Here is a 15853-nt window from a genome sequence, read left to right as displayed (position 1 = left end):
CCAAAGTGTTCATCCCACCTGTAGGGACACCTGCTTCTCCCCAGCTCAGCGGGGCCCCATGGGGAGAAGATAAAAATAACGACTGCTGTTATTTCACCTTGTGAGAAACAAAACAATCTGACTCAGGTCAGATTCTGCAGTGAAGCACTTTTATTAAGCGTTCTTGCAAGAGCGGGTGTCCTAGCTAGTAGGCACACCTGACAGGTACAATATTCGGCTTATTCCCTATCCTGGCTGCAAGGTCCCTCCCTTGTTTCCCCATTGATTAGGTACTCCAAAGTTTACAACTTCTCAAGGCACCTACAATCCCCTCAGGGGATGTCTGATTTTTGTATATTATCACCCATTCCCCACAGTCCTGAGATTTAAAACTCTAGTTAACATTACAAACAAACAGATAACAGTCTTATGGTCAGTCCACTGATTTACATTACACAGAGGCAGATACCAGTCGGAATTCCTTTTCTTAATTTCCTTCTAATTCTGCAAAAGCAACATCAATATTTCTCACAACCTGAAGGGAGAAAAGAGAATCCTTACTTGTTCTGGCCACTGGAAGGAGCAGCTTTAGGTTTTGTTAAACAGAAACCTGGAAGTAGCAAGAACCAATATACTGTGAATTAGTTGATAGCCCCAACAAGACTCATCTTCATTAGGAAAGGACTATGAGATTGCTGAGAGCCCAAGGGGTCACAGACTAATTTGCCAGAAGCAATGATGATTGCCTGCTGGGATGGGTGGCTGGACATCTCAGCATCATGAAAGTTGGCAATTTCTTGAGGTTACAGTCCAGAGCTGACAAGTTTCACAACTCCTTGCTTTAGCCCATCTGTAGATGGTGTCTACACTATCAGGTCTCCATAGCTGACAAACTCAAATCCTGCTGCTCTGAACACCACTTACTGAAGCACTACTATGACTTGAGAGCTTCTGCTTGAAGGCCTCAGTTGTGCACAAACACTTAGTATGACAGGGAAACATTTTTAAAATGCTTCTCATTGAGGTCATTAAAATGTGAAAAACTCCCCACTGTAGTTACAGAGTCAGAAGGTGGGGTGGACCAAGAAGCAAGCCAGCTGGTATAGAGCAGGTCATACCATTTCACTGCTAGCACACACAGAGGACAAAATCTGTCCTCTAAAAAGCTTGTATAGATCTCCAGATGGAAATTGCAAAGAAAATTATGTAAAGATCCTGCCCTTTTATAGCACAGAGCTACTTCAACAACAGCCCTTTTGACCCAAGGGCAAGACTCCATATGTTCTTTCTCCGAGTTAGGGCTGCCCTTGCATGTTTTGCAGAGTACGAAACAGCAGGTCTTCAAAAGCCTGCAGGATTTTTAAATGTTTTCAAAGAGAGATCATTGCATTGTATTTGTTCTGACTCAGGCGGCCACGAAGGTTAAGGGACACCTCCTTCCATTATGCATGTCCAATAAAACATCACACAAGTGAGAGAAAACAGTAGATACAAAACAGCAGGTGAGCTAGCTGCTCCTATCCTAATAAGCTGAGTCAGGCAAGGGGCAATCTGAGATAGGGAAAAGCACCAGCGGCATGTGGAAAGGTTCCTGCCTGAGCCTTTGCATATGAGTCATGGCCTTTTCCAGACTCTGCATACCAGAAAGTGGAATATCACCTCCAGTCCACCTCTTTCAGTTGTGCAGAGCTCAAAATAGCATGGCACTGACCATCACAAGAGCAAAGAGTGACATTTCCACCACTTATTATGGAATGGCCAAGCTCCCACAGATCCCTCTTATTGCCCAGTTTACAGCTGCTTTGCCAAGTCACAGTCATCTCTGTGATCACTCTGTTGCAGATATACAATTATTTTAGTTAACAACTTATCACAATAAGTAGTCAAGCACTTGTTAATCACCTAGTAATAGCTGAATCAATTAGCTAAACACTTGCAAATAACTCAAATACCTATTAAGTAAGTATTCTTTTGAATCACATAGGGATCAAACTGCAAGAGTTACATACCACACCTGACAGGGACATGTTACCTTAGCAACAAGACCTTGGTAAATGTATTTGTTAGGTTACCTTAACCACAAGATCCCTCAACAACTCTGCCCAAGAAGATGGAGACAAGCAATACCTCTCAAGTACAGATGGGGTTCACTGGAGCTGTTACCTCTCAATATCATATCAGTGCAAGTTGTGTTTTTTCCTCACATCTCCAGTCCTTCAGAACAGGAGGTGGCTTGTAAGAAACTGGCAGTAGCAAAGCAAAGGAAAAAAAACGCTTGGGTCTACTTTAAACACACATCTAAATGGGAGAGAAAACCCCTGCCTGCTCCCTAACTCAACTCCTCCATCCACAGTTCTTGCACTGTGATCTTTCTCAGAACTCAGGAGGAATCACCAGAGCAGTTCTAAGAATAGCCCAAAACGGAGGCTGAGCTCAACTGTTCTTCTCCATCTGTGTCTTCAGAGCCTTTTCACAGTCACCCATAAAGCATGTTAGCTAGCAGAGAAGACTGGCAACACAAGGCCAATGAGCAGGACCCTGCATTCTTGCTGTTCTGGTAGCTTCCTCAGCTAAAAGCAAATCAATTCACCATTTTCACTCAAGCCTACAGCCAAGCACATCCCATGACAGAATTCAGCCTGTACACCCTTTGCTGTCTGGAAGCTTTAACAGAGATAGGAAAAGAACAGTCTCATCTTCATGCCTGATTCCAGTTGGAGGAGAGTTTGTGCTAGTATTAAAGAAGTCAGTCTCCATTTGACTTGTTATAAGGCATTCTGGGTGACAGTGCAGTGGGCAGAGGAATCTGTTCCAGCATGGTCCTGACACTGGGAGGGGCTGTTCTGCTGCTGTTTCTCAGGAAAATACAGCGTTTTGTAAATCAGATCTTTGACAGCAGAAACGTTGTCTCTTTCTATGGAAAAAGAGAGAAAGGCAGTTGTTAGGGGCTCTCAACTAGCACCTATGAAAAACCATCTTCCTCAAGAAGTACCTGGAACTCCAGTTCCCATCATGTCACCTGCCAGCAGCCCTTCCTCTTTTTTTCCTGTACATCCTTCACCCTTTCTGCACTCACCCACACCCAGCTGCTGGAGGAGACTTCCAAACTCTGGGTCACAATCCAGGATTTTCAACAGGTTGGTAGACTCCATTCTCTCCAGCTGCACATCCCAGTAGATGTAAATCTTCTGATTGAAGCTGACATAAACCAGGCAGGGGCTATTGCTTCCACCTTTGCACGCATACAGTCCTGCAGAAAGCAAAAGTGTAGAGATCTGACTATTTCTGAAAGGATGGAGAAAATGGATAGGTAATGTCACATGAAGAGGTACCAAAGCTGTCAGCAGAAGGCAGCAAGCACCCAGGGTGAGGGACACAGACATGAACTTGGGTACATGAAGACACTTTGAGACAATCCTAGAAAGTGTCTCTAAACTTATTAATGCATAGAGCTTGGGGATTTGCAAGCTGCTTCTTGCAGGTTTGAGAGAGAGGACTGAGCGAAACTGAGGCTCAGGCTGGTTCCGTGGGGCTCCTTATCTCCATGTGAGAACTGCTTACAAGTCTGCAAATCAAAAAAACATTGGAGAAGACGAGACCACTGTAGCACTCTCAAAATTGACAGGAGAAAAATCCAAAATCATCACAAACCTTGGCATCATCTGCTCTCACTCCTGTTTTTCCCAGATGCCACCAGAGGAAAGACTAGCTGGGCCTTCTGCAGTATAGACACAGGGCAATTATTCCCCACTGCAGACAAAGGATTGAAAGTCTCTCAGAGGGGAGTAGTAGCTTTGAGGGAGAAATGCTGTGATGGCTGGCTTTGTTCCTCACCTGCACAGAATGCACTGACATTCTCATCTGCTTGAAATCTGGCAACAGTCCGATTGTGGTCGATGATGTATGTCTGCCCATCCCATGCACAGGCAATCACCTCCTCATGCCCATTGCCCTGCAGGAACCATAAGACTGCATAACAACATGGATATCAACTATTCCCAGAGGCAGTCAAGAATCTTTCGTGCTTTCTCAGAGACAGAACAATAACATCTGAACAAGAGGTCACTTTTGGATGTCTTGTCCAGCCTTTTTGCACTTGGAGATCATCTCTCCTCTATCACAATCCTTGTGTCTACAAACTCTTGTGATACAACTGGGGTATTAGCAGTGTGCAAAACCATTCAACTTTGCACTGAGGTAAAAGAGCAGCTGGGGGACAAAAAAGTTCATAGCAGGATGCTGGGCTCACTAGGTCAAACTGGCAGACACAGCTCAACCCCCTTGCAGGTGTACAGACTGAGATCAGTCCACCATGTACCAGCACAGTCAGAGGATGTCAGAGGACATACTCTGTCTGTCATCCTGAGATAATCCCAGTCTTTCCCAGCTGAGTCATACTCCCTCTGCCCTTCCAAAATTCATATACACAAAGCTGTGTTGAATTTTTGTCTTCGTCCCTCCCAGCCCTACTCACAGACACTCACAGTAACATCCAGCTTTTCCAGAGCAAACAGCTGATGATCAACCTGCACAGACCAGAGCAACTTGTCTGCTCCCTCCATGAGTTTTAATGTTCCTGAAGGGAAAAAGAGACATAAAGATTGTCTTGAAAAATATTAATAAGATGCAACATGTTTGCTAACACTCTGCACACTCCTTCAACATTTAAGGTCTGCAGGCTGGGCCCATGGCACAGACTGCAGCTGATAACACATAACAGTCTCAGCTCTGAGGACAACAGTCAGTTAACTTATCATCAGTATATGGAAACAGTGAGGAAAAATGGCAGCTGCCCTGCTAAAGTGGATTGTGCTCTTAAGAAGAAAACTGCCCAAAATAGGCTCCAAAATTACAGTACATCACCAGATCTCACAGCAAACAATGAGTAAACTAGAAGCTACTCTCCATGTCTCATAGCTCTTGGGATCTCAGGACAGCTTGTTGGTAAGTTCTAGCTGAGAGCCTCCTGGCTGCTAAAACCATGCTGAAGACTTACCTCACATATAATTTTTCTGTCATTCAGAGATCCTGTGACAGTACTGGGTGGTGGAGGAGTGAGGGTGGCCATGAGAGGGGAATATAACCATGAATCTATCCTCACAGTAACACCCTCCAGCCTCAGTAAGGCTTGTAAGTGAATCATAGTGAGGCAAGAAGCCTTGTGAGATGCAGAAGCTTCAGAGCTTAGGCCCAAATAATAATCAGAAATTCCCTAGGATATCACTGGGCAGGTGGACATCTGGCCCAAAGAGGCCAGGCTGTCTATCTGGGAAGAGAGAAGCACCACACCTTGTCTCCACACTGGTGTTTTTTGGACAGAAATCCCATGTTTAGCTCATTGAGTTCAGTCCTCTTGCAGCCTGTCCTATCACTTTTCACTCAAGGACACAGCAAAAGAACCTGGCTCCAGGCCTGCGTGAGATTAGCTTCTCTCTACCAACACTCAAGTTCCACCATCCATTTCCTTACTGCTTTTGGAAACAACTCAAGTCCCTTCAAGTACAAAGACTCATCTCTGCTGTGATTTAAGAGGCTCCCCTGTCTACATGAATATTGCTGTTGAATTGGCATGTCAAACAGTTGTTTGACCACTGGGTAGATAGGCAATTTAGGAGATGGCAGATGAAGTTCTAGTCTCACCTTTCTAGAAAGTACTAGTCTCAAGCTTTCAGTGTGCCTTTGGGCCAGTCACCTAACCTCTTCATTTGTCCAGCTGCTTGCTGCAGCATGGCTTTAAAACTTCTACCCTCAGAGGCCACGGAATCATACAGGTACTTAACATTTTTAACATGCTTTGAAACTCACAGATGAACATGCTGTACCAAGGGAGAGGCAAATGCTAGTAACAGACAGAAAACACAATAGGTTTCCTGGAGAATGCAAGCCTGTGTAGTATCAGACCCAATTAATAAATGAATAGAAAGACAGGCTCAGCTTTAATATAGTTCATTATATCCTCAGCTACAGGCGTGGTATCACAACCCTGGTTTATGGGGAACTTGCTCAGAGTGACAACTCGTACCTTGGCTCACGTCTTAACTTTCACAACTTCATGTAAAATGTCACAAGAAGGAACCTTGAATCAATTTCTCTTGCCTGAGCCAGGAAGTGTTTCTGAAGATCAGCTCCCCCTTCTTTCAAAGCCAAAAGCACTAAACCCCTGGTTCCCTTCTTTGAATTAGAGACAGGTCTTGGCTGTCCCCCAGGCCTTTCTTCCAGGAAAATGATAGGACTTACCATCCAGAGTACAGAGAGCAAAGAGACCTGAGCCATTATTCTCACTGGAGCAGCCTGTAAAGTGCAGAAGAGGATTAAGTTGATGTTGTTTTATAAAAGCTGCCCCCTCCTCCTCTGGAAAAAAAAAAAAACCCAAAACATTCAAACCAAGGCGATCCATCTTGCCTCCTTTTTTGCCCAGCCTTGACACTTCGCTTCACAGATAACTGCAGATTCTTGCAACCAATCACACTTCATAATGGCTTTTATTTGTAGGGCATTGGCATCTCAAATCCCAAGACCAAAGGGTTTGCACTGATAAAGACATGTCTGGCTCTACTGGCTGCTCCTAGAAATCTGTCTGTACCATATGTGCACATGGAGGCCCACGACAGTTCTGATTCTAGTGGACTGCATCACATCCTCTCCAGAAATACACAAAACCAGACAGAACCTGTTTTGTCAAGGGACAAAATGAAGAACAGCTGGAGCCAAACACAACTGTATTACACAACTGTACCCTGTTTCTTTCAAGGATGGGAACATGGCCTTCAGCTATTTTGGGAAGATGCAGGGTTAAAGAAGAGAGGTCCCACCAGAAGGACAAAGCTTCAGTCAGTGGCATTAGCACAAAAGCACTTCCATGGCAACTCCTGAATGAGTCTGTGGAGATCATGCCACCAACGCTATTGCCTTCAATACAGTGAAACTGCTCAGAAGCTGTGATCCTCTTGTCAAACACTGGTCAGATGCTAGCTAGCCAGCCCTTGCTTTATGAGCAGATTAGACATGTGCCTTCATGCCCTGGCTTTCCTGGGCTATGCTAATACAGCTGTGAACTACCTGCAAGCAGTACCCTCTCTAGAGGATCAGACAGGCTCTAATCCAAAAGATCTGCAGTCAGATCTGACAAACTGGTCAGCATGGCACTCTCCAGTTGTTTCACTACTCATAGTCCGGCATTGGCAGGCTTTTCATAACCTCTTCTTCATCCCTTATTCTGCATATCTTCATTTTTCACAGACACCTCTCATTAGCTGTAAGGCTTCATACATAGTGAAATAACTGACTTCACACTTTGTCAGCCACGTTGCTCACAGCAGCACTGAGATGCTGAAAATGTAACAAGCTTAGGAAATGGGAAGAAGGGGTACTCTGAGGAAAGGGAAGAGAAAGGGTTTCAGTGGATTGCTCTTCTCTCCTTTCTCTAATTACACTGGATGGCTTAAATTGCTCTCATGCAGCACTGCAGGGGGTAGTACTTGGACAGAGGAAACAGCTGGATTCCAGCCAGCTGCAGACAAGAAAAAGTGATCTGCACTGGGAATTTTCTGCCTTACTGTATTATGCTCCAAGGGAGAATGAAAGCTGCTTATTCTCTGTAGGTATCAAAACACCGTTCAGCAGTTCCACCAGGCACAAGAGCAGTTATACAAGGGAAATAGTGGCAGTGTGTAAGAAAAGTCTGGACATAACAGCAGTGTGGCTGAGGGAGGCCAGCAGTTGTGAAGGGTATAGATATGACAGCTGAACGTGAGCTGGAAGGAGACAGAGAACAGTGATGTAAACTACATATGGAAGCAGCTCTAGAGACTACATAGGTGAAGGAACAGTATAGCTGCCAGGTGTTGGGAATCAAATCTGAAAGGAACAAAAGCAAGAATAAAAACTGAAAAGAAAGAGAGGCATCCATGGAACAAGGAGAGGGCATAAGCTGCAGTCCTGCAAAAGCACAGACCAAAGACATCTGCACGAGCAAGGCACAGTAGCCATTCAGGATGACTAAATGCAGGCTGGTGGAGGATGCAGAAAAACTGTTGTACTAGGTGAAGAGTAAGAGCTACCTAGGAAAGGACAAAGGCTATAAAAAGTTCAAATAAAATTATCCAGCTATCTTTCTTTGGAAGCTAGCTAACAGAAGCCAAGTTCCCTCTGTTCTTGCAGCTGATTCACATTGTTAACTTTTCAACCACAGGAAAACTGATTTCATGCTGGATTGATGTACTGAAAACCTATAAGTGCAGCTGTTGGGACAGAGACTCCAAGCTCCTTATCTCTCACCTCGGCCAATGCTACCAATTAGATGAGTGGAAACATTCTTGTTGTGAATCCGTCCAGATGTTTGGTGTAGAATAACATCCCGAATAGGGGCCTCACTAGGGAAAAGAGAGATAGACATCAGGGAAAGGTTAGGCAACAATGTCTGGGACTGTGTCAGAACAACCTCAAGAGCAGTGTACTCCAAAGTCATTCTACAAATTCAGAAACTGGAAGATAATTTTAATCATCATTTTCACATAAAGCCTGTCTGCTTTTCACCCAGGAAGCACCTGCCTGGGGTTGAACAGGCTGGTCAGGGTTTGTGCCTGGGCCTGGCTTCCAGCTAGGTGGGTACCATTCCACTAAGGTCTCTAAGACATCAAGAAGACTTGTCTAGCTTTCCTCCTGCTGAAGTCTTCAGGATCTGCCTTCAAGTCTCACACAACACCAGAGAAGGATCTGAATTCCCCACAAGGGTCACTCCAGTGCCAAGGACAATAGCCTCCCTGCTCATCCTGATTGCTCCAGCTGTGAGTTACAGCACAGTCTGCCAGGCACCTTGTTAGGAAAACCTCTGATTACTTCATCTGGAAAAAACGAGTGAATTAACCGAAAGTGTCCTCCTGGGCTTCACACTAACTGGGCTTGGTTCAGCCTTTCAGTTGCTAAAACTATTAGACAGGTTTCCAGATTGCCCACTACTCTTGCTTTGTAGGATGCAGGTTACCAATTTCCCTGCCTTAGCCCCCAGTACCATCTCCCTCAGTGAGCTGGTTTTGCCACTCTCGTTACACAGCCCAAGAAAACACGGTGGGATACAAGGAAAGCAGGGTATTCATCTTGGTGACGGAGACCCGAAGAGTTCTCATGGAAGCCTGGGTGCCCTGCAGGAAGGACAAGTGACAGCACTTCCCTTGAGCCCTGGAGTGTGGCGTGGTGCTGGCCTCGGTGATCGGCAGTGGCAGCAGCACCTCATCTACTCCATGCAGTAACGCTCTTCACCTGCTTGGGGCAGCGCTGTCTCTTCCCTCAGCCACGGCCTGCTGCTCAGAGTCCCAGGTGCACAGCAGAACGGCGTAACCGCAGCCTGGCTGAGACACCATCAGCTCCGGTGAGCCCTCAGGGCCCGGGTTCACAGACAGGCTGTCCACCTATACAGGCAGAGGAGAAACATAGATAGAATCGAACTGAGTACTTTAAACACCTCAGAAGGGTTCACTGTGCTCCTAGTACCTAAACTCGAATATGGCAGATCTGATAAGAGCTGAGCAGGAGCTGAACAAACTCAGCTGGAAGCAAAATTTCCAAGTCACAGGAAAAGGCTTTGTTTCCCTACCAAAAGCTACTTCAGAACAGCACTAGTATTTTCCATTAATGCTCTCAAGTTGGGTGAGACCAACTGACTGTTTCCCAGACCAACTCACCAGTTGCTCTGCGTGTACAGGAAAATGACTGGGCAAATTTCCTTCCAAGCCATCAACACAACTGCTCTGTTCAGAGGACTGAGATTTTGTGCTTCTTCCCTTGGGAGAGCCACTCTCGGGGACTGTATGATAAGTTCTGCTCTGGACATCCTGTTTTCTTACCTGACCTTCTAGCAGCCATTTCTTCAACAGGAGCAGCCGCCCAGAGACATGGTCTGAATTCTCTGACAAGTCATCCCAGCGGAAGGCACGTACCACTCTGTCAGTGTAGCCCACCACCAACTCACACTTCCCATCTCCATCTGCAGGGAACATAAAGCAACAGATGGGGTCTCAGGCTTTTATAGCCTGAGATCCCCAACATTCAGAAACCACTGTGTTGGATTTCTATCAGATAACATCCCTAAGTATCCCAATCCTGGAATGAGAATTTGCACTTCAGGAAAAATCCTTAAGTTCCTGCTTCTCTCCTGCATCACTTGGCTGTTCTTTGTTAGACCAACTGTTTCATCAAGAAACAATTTCCTTCTGTGAGCCCCACATACTTTCTCACTCACTACCTCATACCCAAAATCTCCATCACCCTGCACTCCTCCTATACCAGCTTCCCAGCTCACCAATGTCATTGATCAGCATGACCTTGGTGTTGGCAGGAATGTGCTGCTTGAACGCTGGCTTCTGCTCTTCCGGTGCTGCCAACTCATGGTGACCTGAAGCATCTGAGTGTTTTGAAGTAGGAGAAGTCAGGTCAAAAAGATGAAACCATCCTTCTGCACTCACTGCAACCACGAGATTCTAAAAAGGATGAGAAAAACTCTTTGATTTTTCCTCTTTTAGAAACCGCAGAAGCTGTCCCACAGCATGGTGAGGAAAAGTACAAGGTTATCATCAATATCAACAATTGCTACAGGGGGAACAGGAGAAGGGGTTTGGCCAGCATACAAACTATTCAGGGTCCAAACTTCTTGTTCATCCTTGTCAGACTAGGATATAAAGCTGATGTGTGCCTGCAGTCTCCACAACACATAGCTTAATGCTCACCCAGCTCTGCTCTTTCCTGGAGTAAATATAGCTACATTATTTTAAGGCAGGGTGCCTAAACTGGGACTTTTGGACTCAGTGGTCCCAGCTTAACCTCCAGACACTGCAACCCACAGCAAAAGGAGTCATATTACACACAGTAGAATTTGGAGTCTAGACTATTCTGTGGCTCAGTCTTGTTTAGATGACCTCAAATGCACTCAACCAAGTAGTAGAAGGGCCATGACCCACAGCAGGGAACAACACAGAGCAGGGCAAAAGCCACTGAGGAAAAGGGGCAACCCTCAAATGACCAAACTCTTGTGATGCTCACACAAGTGAACACAGAAATCAATAATGCTTTCTAAAGATAGGATGGATTGCTGTGCTCACTGCACAGTTTTAAAACTGCAGTGCTAAAACTTCAAAAGCAAGGACAGATCCTGGAGAGAAAGCACCCACAACCTGCCCTCCTTCATACTCAGGATCTGACATGAGCCTAATCTCCTAAGCACCTCCTACATACCCTACAGATACAGATGAGAAGGGTTTGGCTAGTCTCACCTTTCCTTTATTGCATACATCTCCCACACCAACACATGTGAGCTGCAACAGAAAAGAAGGTCATACATGAGAAAGCAACATAAACCAGCTCTTCGGGATAAGCCTCTGCCTATTCCTCTCCTCTCTATTACTATTAGCTGTCTCTTGAACTCAAAACAGCCTTTTCAAGGACAAAGTCTGCCACTCAACTGCCCAAAACCCTGGGACAAAATCCACAGGGCACAGTATTAGGTTCAAAGTGGGACAGAAACCCAGTTCCTGTGTTTGGTCAGTACTTTACTCATCACTTCCAGGCCATGAGGTTCGCTGTGGGCAAAAGCAGGGTCTTGCATAACTCCATGAAAGGCATCAGAATCAGTTCTGTCTGCCATTTGCCTCTGGCCTACATTTTCCTAAACAATGGTCAAGGATACCTAGCTGCACACATATACCAACAGGCTCAACGCTTTAAAAATTTTGTCAAGAACTGACCATTCCTTGGCAAGATCGTACAGCCCAGGGTTTGCTGTCATCATTCTTGTAAACATAGAGTTTCCCATTAGTGTCTCCCACCACAAGCTCGTTGAGCTGTACAAGAGATTTGGGTTAGTAAGAGTAGATTCACAGTCACAGTATTCTCACATAGCAATAATTGCAGAACTCATATCTAAAAATTACTCTGGGGGAAGAAGCAGCAATGCAAAACGAGACACAAAGTGGCAGCTTCAAATCAATAGACGTGGTCTGGGGAAAAAAATAAAAGCCCTAATTTTAGTCTCACAGATAAAACAGGCAGAGAATGTCTCCTTTGAGCGTGTCATGGTTTAGCAAGGAGCAGCTTTTGCTTGGTAACGGGGAGTGGGTTGCAGTGAAGACCCAGTAAAGAGTTCTTGGACTTTGCCCTGGCTCCTGGGTTCAGACCCACCTCTGGCCCGGCTGGGCCAATCTGGCACCTCTGCCATAACTATTTAAGGCCAGGAATTTGAAGTGCTTAGGAGGAGGTGTAAGAGTGGTACAAGATGGAGGTGACCACATGGGCTCCACAGTCAGAGAAGGAGGAAGGAAGGAGGAGCACCAGACCAGACACTCCTCTGCAACTTGTGGCAAGAATGCAGCTGTGCCCTTGCAACCCATGGAGGGCAAATGGCAGGATTGAGAGCCACCAGCAGCTCCAGGTGACTGCCCAGATGGGAGAGACTGTGTGAGGAGGCGCCCATGGTGCAGGCCGTGCTGGAGAGCCTGCATGCCGCAGAGCAGACCCACATGAGAGGCAGAGAGGAGCCACAGCTTTTTGGATGAACACACATCAGAGCAGCCCGTACATGGCTGTCAGATGTGTGAAGGATCCCGTGGAGGTGCAGGGAGGACTGGTGCAGAGCCCACCTGCCCTGAGGAGAGACAAACTGCAGAAGCTATCAGGAATAGACTGACTGAAACCCCCATTCCCTGCCCCCCTGAGCTGTTCAGCAGGGGAGGAGATAAAGACATCGGGATCAGAGCTCTGAGCCTGGGAAGAGGGGAGGAGTGGAGAGTGGATGGTCTTAAAGGGCTGGTCGGACTCTTCATCATTGTACCACTCTGTGTGGTTTTCTGTTGGTTATGTTTTGGGGTTTTATGGTTATGCTTTAGTTGTTGTTGGATTATTTTCTGTTTTCTTCTCCAAGCCAGTAGCCTGGTCTATTTTGTCCTGGACCATAAATGGCAATTAAGTTCCCTGCCCTTTGGCAATTCTCAGGTCTTTGGTACTTGAGGCTAATCATGGTCTTTAGTTCCCTGATTAGCCTAAACCATGACAGAGCAACATCCCATTACCCCCTGCTTCTCTAGCCATTGTTTCAGAGTTGCATCAGGAACTGTTTTAACATCCTGCTCTGCTAATCATCACCACTACCCATTTTCCATCCCAGTCTAGATTTACTTGATCTTTCTTGAATCACCTGAGCAAGAGATGACAATGAGGAAAACTTAATCATCTAGAAAGAGGCTGCAAGAATACTTACACTGGATGTTCAGTCTCAGTGATGGAGTGGTAAAGGTCTTTCAGAATGGCAAATATTACTCTAGAGAAGATTGCTAAAAATTATCAACCAGCTCTGTTGACTAGCCTACTCCTACTATCCCATTTTCTGGATCATACCTCTGTATACTTTAACTCTATGCATTTCATAACTGCCTGCACACATTACCCCACCTAAGATAACTTCCTATGAGGAAATGTGGCTTTGATCATCTAAGTCATTGCTAGCCATGAAACTTTTTAGGAAAGCTGGGTAAGGCTGTAAGTAAATTTGACTGTTGAGAAGGGTCAGTTTGCACGTATCTGGTTAAGACAAACTCTTCCTAGTTATAGACAAACCAGATGCATCAGAAACAACCATTTGTGGGGCTGAAAGCAACACTGCTGATGTACATACATCCATCATACTAGTCAAGAGACATTGAAACTTGGGCCTACCCTGTTTATTATCCACTGTGCCCCAGCAAAGCCTTTCCCCATGATGTAGAGCTTTATACTAACATGTACTAATAAACCTTATACTAACTTATCGCAATAGTATAAAGCTTATTTTTCAGACAGGACAAAATTTACACAAGCTGTAAAAAGGTCACGCTTATCTCCTCACACAATACCTCCGGGCTCCTCCAACTTCCTTTAGGGCAGAAACCGGTTCTGCAAGGGACCAAGTGATATCTCAAGTTGTGCAAGGATCAGGGGTGAGAAAGCCTCAGGACTTATCAGCCATCATCTCCCAAGGCCCCAAAGACCATCACCGGGAGACATCACGCAAATGCAAGGAAGAAAAGACCTAATTTACATGCGAAATCGGGGACAGGTTGTGTCTTTGTCTAGGCGGATAACGTCATCATATGATTTTGTAACTCTGTAACAAATATAAGTCAAGCAAGTTGCCGAGTCGGGTGCGCACGGTTGTGGTGGAGCGATCCCCCGTGCGCGCGCCCGGCGCCGAATAAACATACCTTCTTTATAACTCTTTGAGTGATAGAGTTTGTTTCCGCAAGTCACCCACACCTCTTACATCCCCACCACGCTGACAGACCAAAAGTTAACCTTCCTAGTAGTCGTACCTCACTCAAAGGTGAGCGGCATACCTAACGCTAATGGAAGCACTGACCAGCTGCGACCCAGAATCACCGAGACACTGGCCTTGTAAGAGGTCTCTGAGGCCGTTTGATCCGGCCGCCGCGCTTCTGGAGCGCACGTCGAGCTCCGAGTGCCCTGGAGACGGGAGCCCCAGCCCTTCCTCGCGGCACCCGCTCTGCTGCAGCGCCATCCTCTTTCTCGGCGCTTCGCCCCGGCGCCGATTCAGCGTCCGTCGCTTCAGCCTGCGAGGGCTGCCCCTCGCTCTGCGGCTGCTCGTCTCCGGCAGCGGCCTGCGGCTGCTCCCTAGACCGTGCACGCACAGCTTCCCCGCCTCGAATGGGCCCCGCGCGGCAGCCCCCCAAGTCACGGTGGCTGCCTGCCCCAGCTCGCCGCCCACACCGGGCCCCGCACCCCGCCCGCGGAACCGTCGCTTCCCGACCGAACCCGCCCCGCCGGCCACTCCCCGCCTCTGGACCGTGTCGTTGTCGGCATCCCCCAGGCAGATGGCATGTGGAAAGAGGCTGCCGCCGAAGTCGAGCGCCACGCACTGCACGTAGCTGACGGACCGCATCCCGCCACCGCCGGCTGCTGGGACGGAACGACGGCTCCGCAGCTCCGAACGCTGCCGGGGCACGGAAGCCCAGAGCGGAATGACGTCCGGGGAAGGCGGGGCTCCCGCGAGCCCCGCCCGGGGCCGCGGCGCAGGGGAGCCTTGGCTGGGAAATGTGCCTGCTGCCTCTGCGGACTGGGCTGCCGAACCTACGGCTGCTCCTCCTGGCCAACGGCCGAGCGGCAGGGCCACACCTGAAACCAGGAGCGAGGCTGCGGTTTTACACGGTTTGGCTTCTCCGAACAGTGAAACCGCATCGCTAGCGCCTTCTGCAAACGAGCTGCTTCAATGCCCAGTCAGAACCAAAGGCATGGTCATATACCTGACAGCACGGTGGGGCTCCTTCGTAGTTCGGTTGCAGGTTGGGCAAAGTTCAGTTGTTTTTACGTTCACAGGTGAGAATGAACCAGGACATGTCTGTTACTTCAAAGATGCTGTACAACTATTACAAAAATACCACACAGGATGAAGGAATTATAAAGTGAGAGAGGGCAGATACATGTGGTTTATAAAGTTGGTATCATCGCTTATTTTAAGCATTTTTCTTATAAGGACACAATGTAAGTTTATATTGGAAGTTCACATGCATGATTTCACTTACAAAACACCTGTATACCCATCTGAACTGAACCCATTTTTAAAGACAGCACAGAACCTACTTTCAGCTATTGGAACGGGGCGTGTTTAGTGTCCTTAGTAGATTTACATTCTTCAACATGTCAGAGTTTGCTATGTAGTAACAATGAGGGGAAAAATAGTACTTTCAAGATACCTCACACTTATCTGCCATAGACTCCAAGACCTTTTTAGATGCTCGATAGGAGTAGTCACACCTTTTTCTTTAAAAAACATGAAGAGCTGTCATCTCTATGGGAGATTTTTGAAAACTTCAAGAACTAGAAATTTCTCATTAGAACT

The 15853-nt window shown here is 46.7% G+C and overlaps 1 protein-coding gene across 4 annotated transcripts; it reads right to left on the bottom strand.

The window, feature by feature from the left end:
• Window positions 1-132: 132 nt before the first annotated feature.
• On the bottom strand, window positions 133-14962 carry ITFG2 (integrin alpha FG-GAP repeat containing 2). Of its 4 annotated transcripts, none has more exons than XM_062007913.1 (12): window positions 14801-14962; window positions 11715-11810; window positions 11244-11285; window positions 10277-10454; window positions 9822-9961; window positions 9238-9386; window positions 8257-8351; window positions 6217-6270; window positions 4464-4555; window positions 3814-3931; window positions 3056-3229; window positions 133-2893 (listed from the first exon to the last, which is right to left on the bottom strand). In XM_062007913.1, the coding sequence occupies exons 1-12, from the start codon at window positions 14894-14896 to the stop codon at window positions 2745-2747; spliced, it is 1383 nt and encodes a 460-aa protein (XP_061863897.1). In that variant the 5' UTR covers window positions 14897-14962; the 3' UTR covers window positions 133-2744. The 4 variants fall into 4 exon arrangements, with proteins under 4 accessions (XP_061863897.1, XP_061863909.1, XP_061863910.1 ...); XM_062007925.1 differs by lacking the exon at window positions 14801-14962 and adding an exon at window positions 13854-14450; XM_062007926.1 differs by lacking the exon at window positions 14801-14962 and adding an exon at window positions 14334-14450.
• Between the last annotated feature and the right edge of the window lie 891 nt (window positions 14963-15853).

The sequence above is a fragment of the Colius striatus genome, chromosome 1 (genome assembly GCF_028858725.1).
Source record: "Colius striatus isolate bColStr4 chromosome 1, bColStr4.1.hap1, whole genome shotgun sequence".
Lineage (NCBI taxonomy): Eukaryota > Metazoa > Chordata > Aves > Coliiformes > Coliidae > Colius > Colius striatus.
Note: the sequence above shows the minus strand (reverse complement) of the source record. Positions and strands in the feature narration are given on the sequence as shown.

Coding starts and splice junctions, on each gene's coding strand:
- ITFG2 (XM_062007913.1), bottom strand. CDS start 14,896: ATGCGGTCCGTCAGCTACGTGCAGTGCGTGGCGCTCGACTTCGGCGGC. Junction 8,352..9,237: donor GACAGCGCTGCCCCAAGCAG/GTGAAGAGCGTT, acceptor TCTTTTCCCTAG/TGAGGCCCCTATTCGGGATG. Junction 2,894..3,055: donor CCTCCAGCAGCTGGGTGTGG/GTGAGTGCAGAA, acceptor CTTTTTCCATAG/AAAGAGACAACGTTTCTGCT.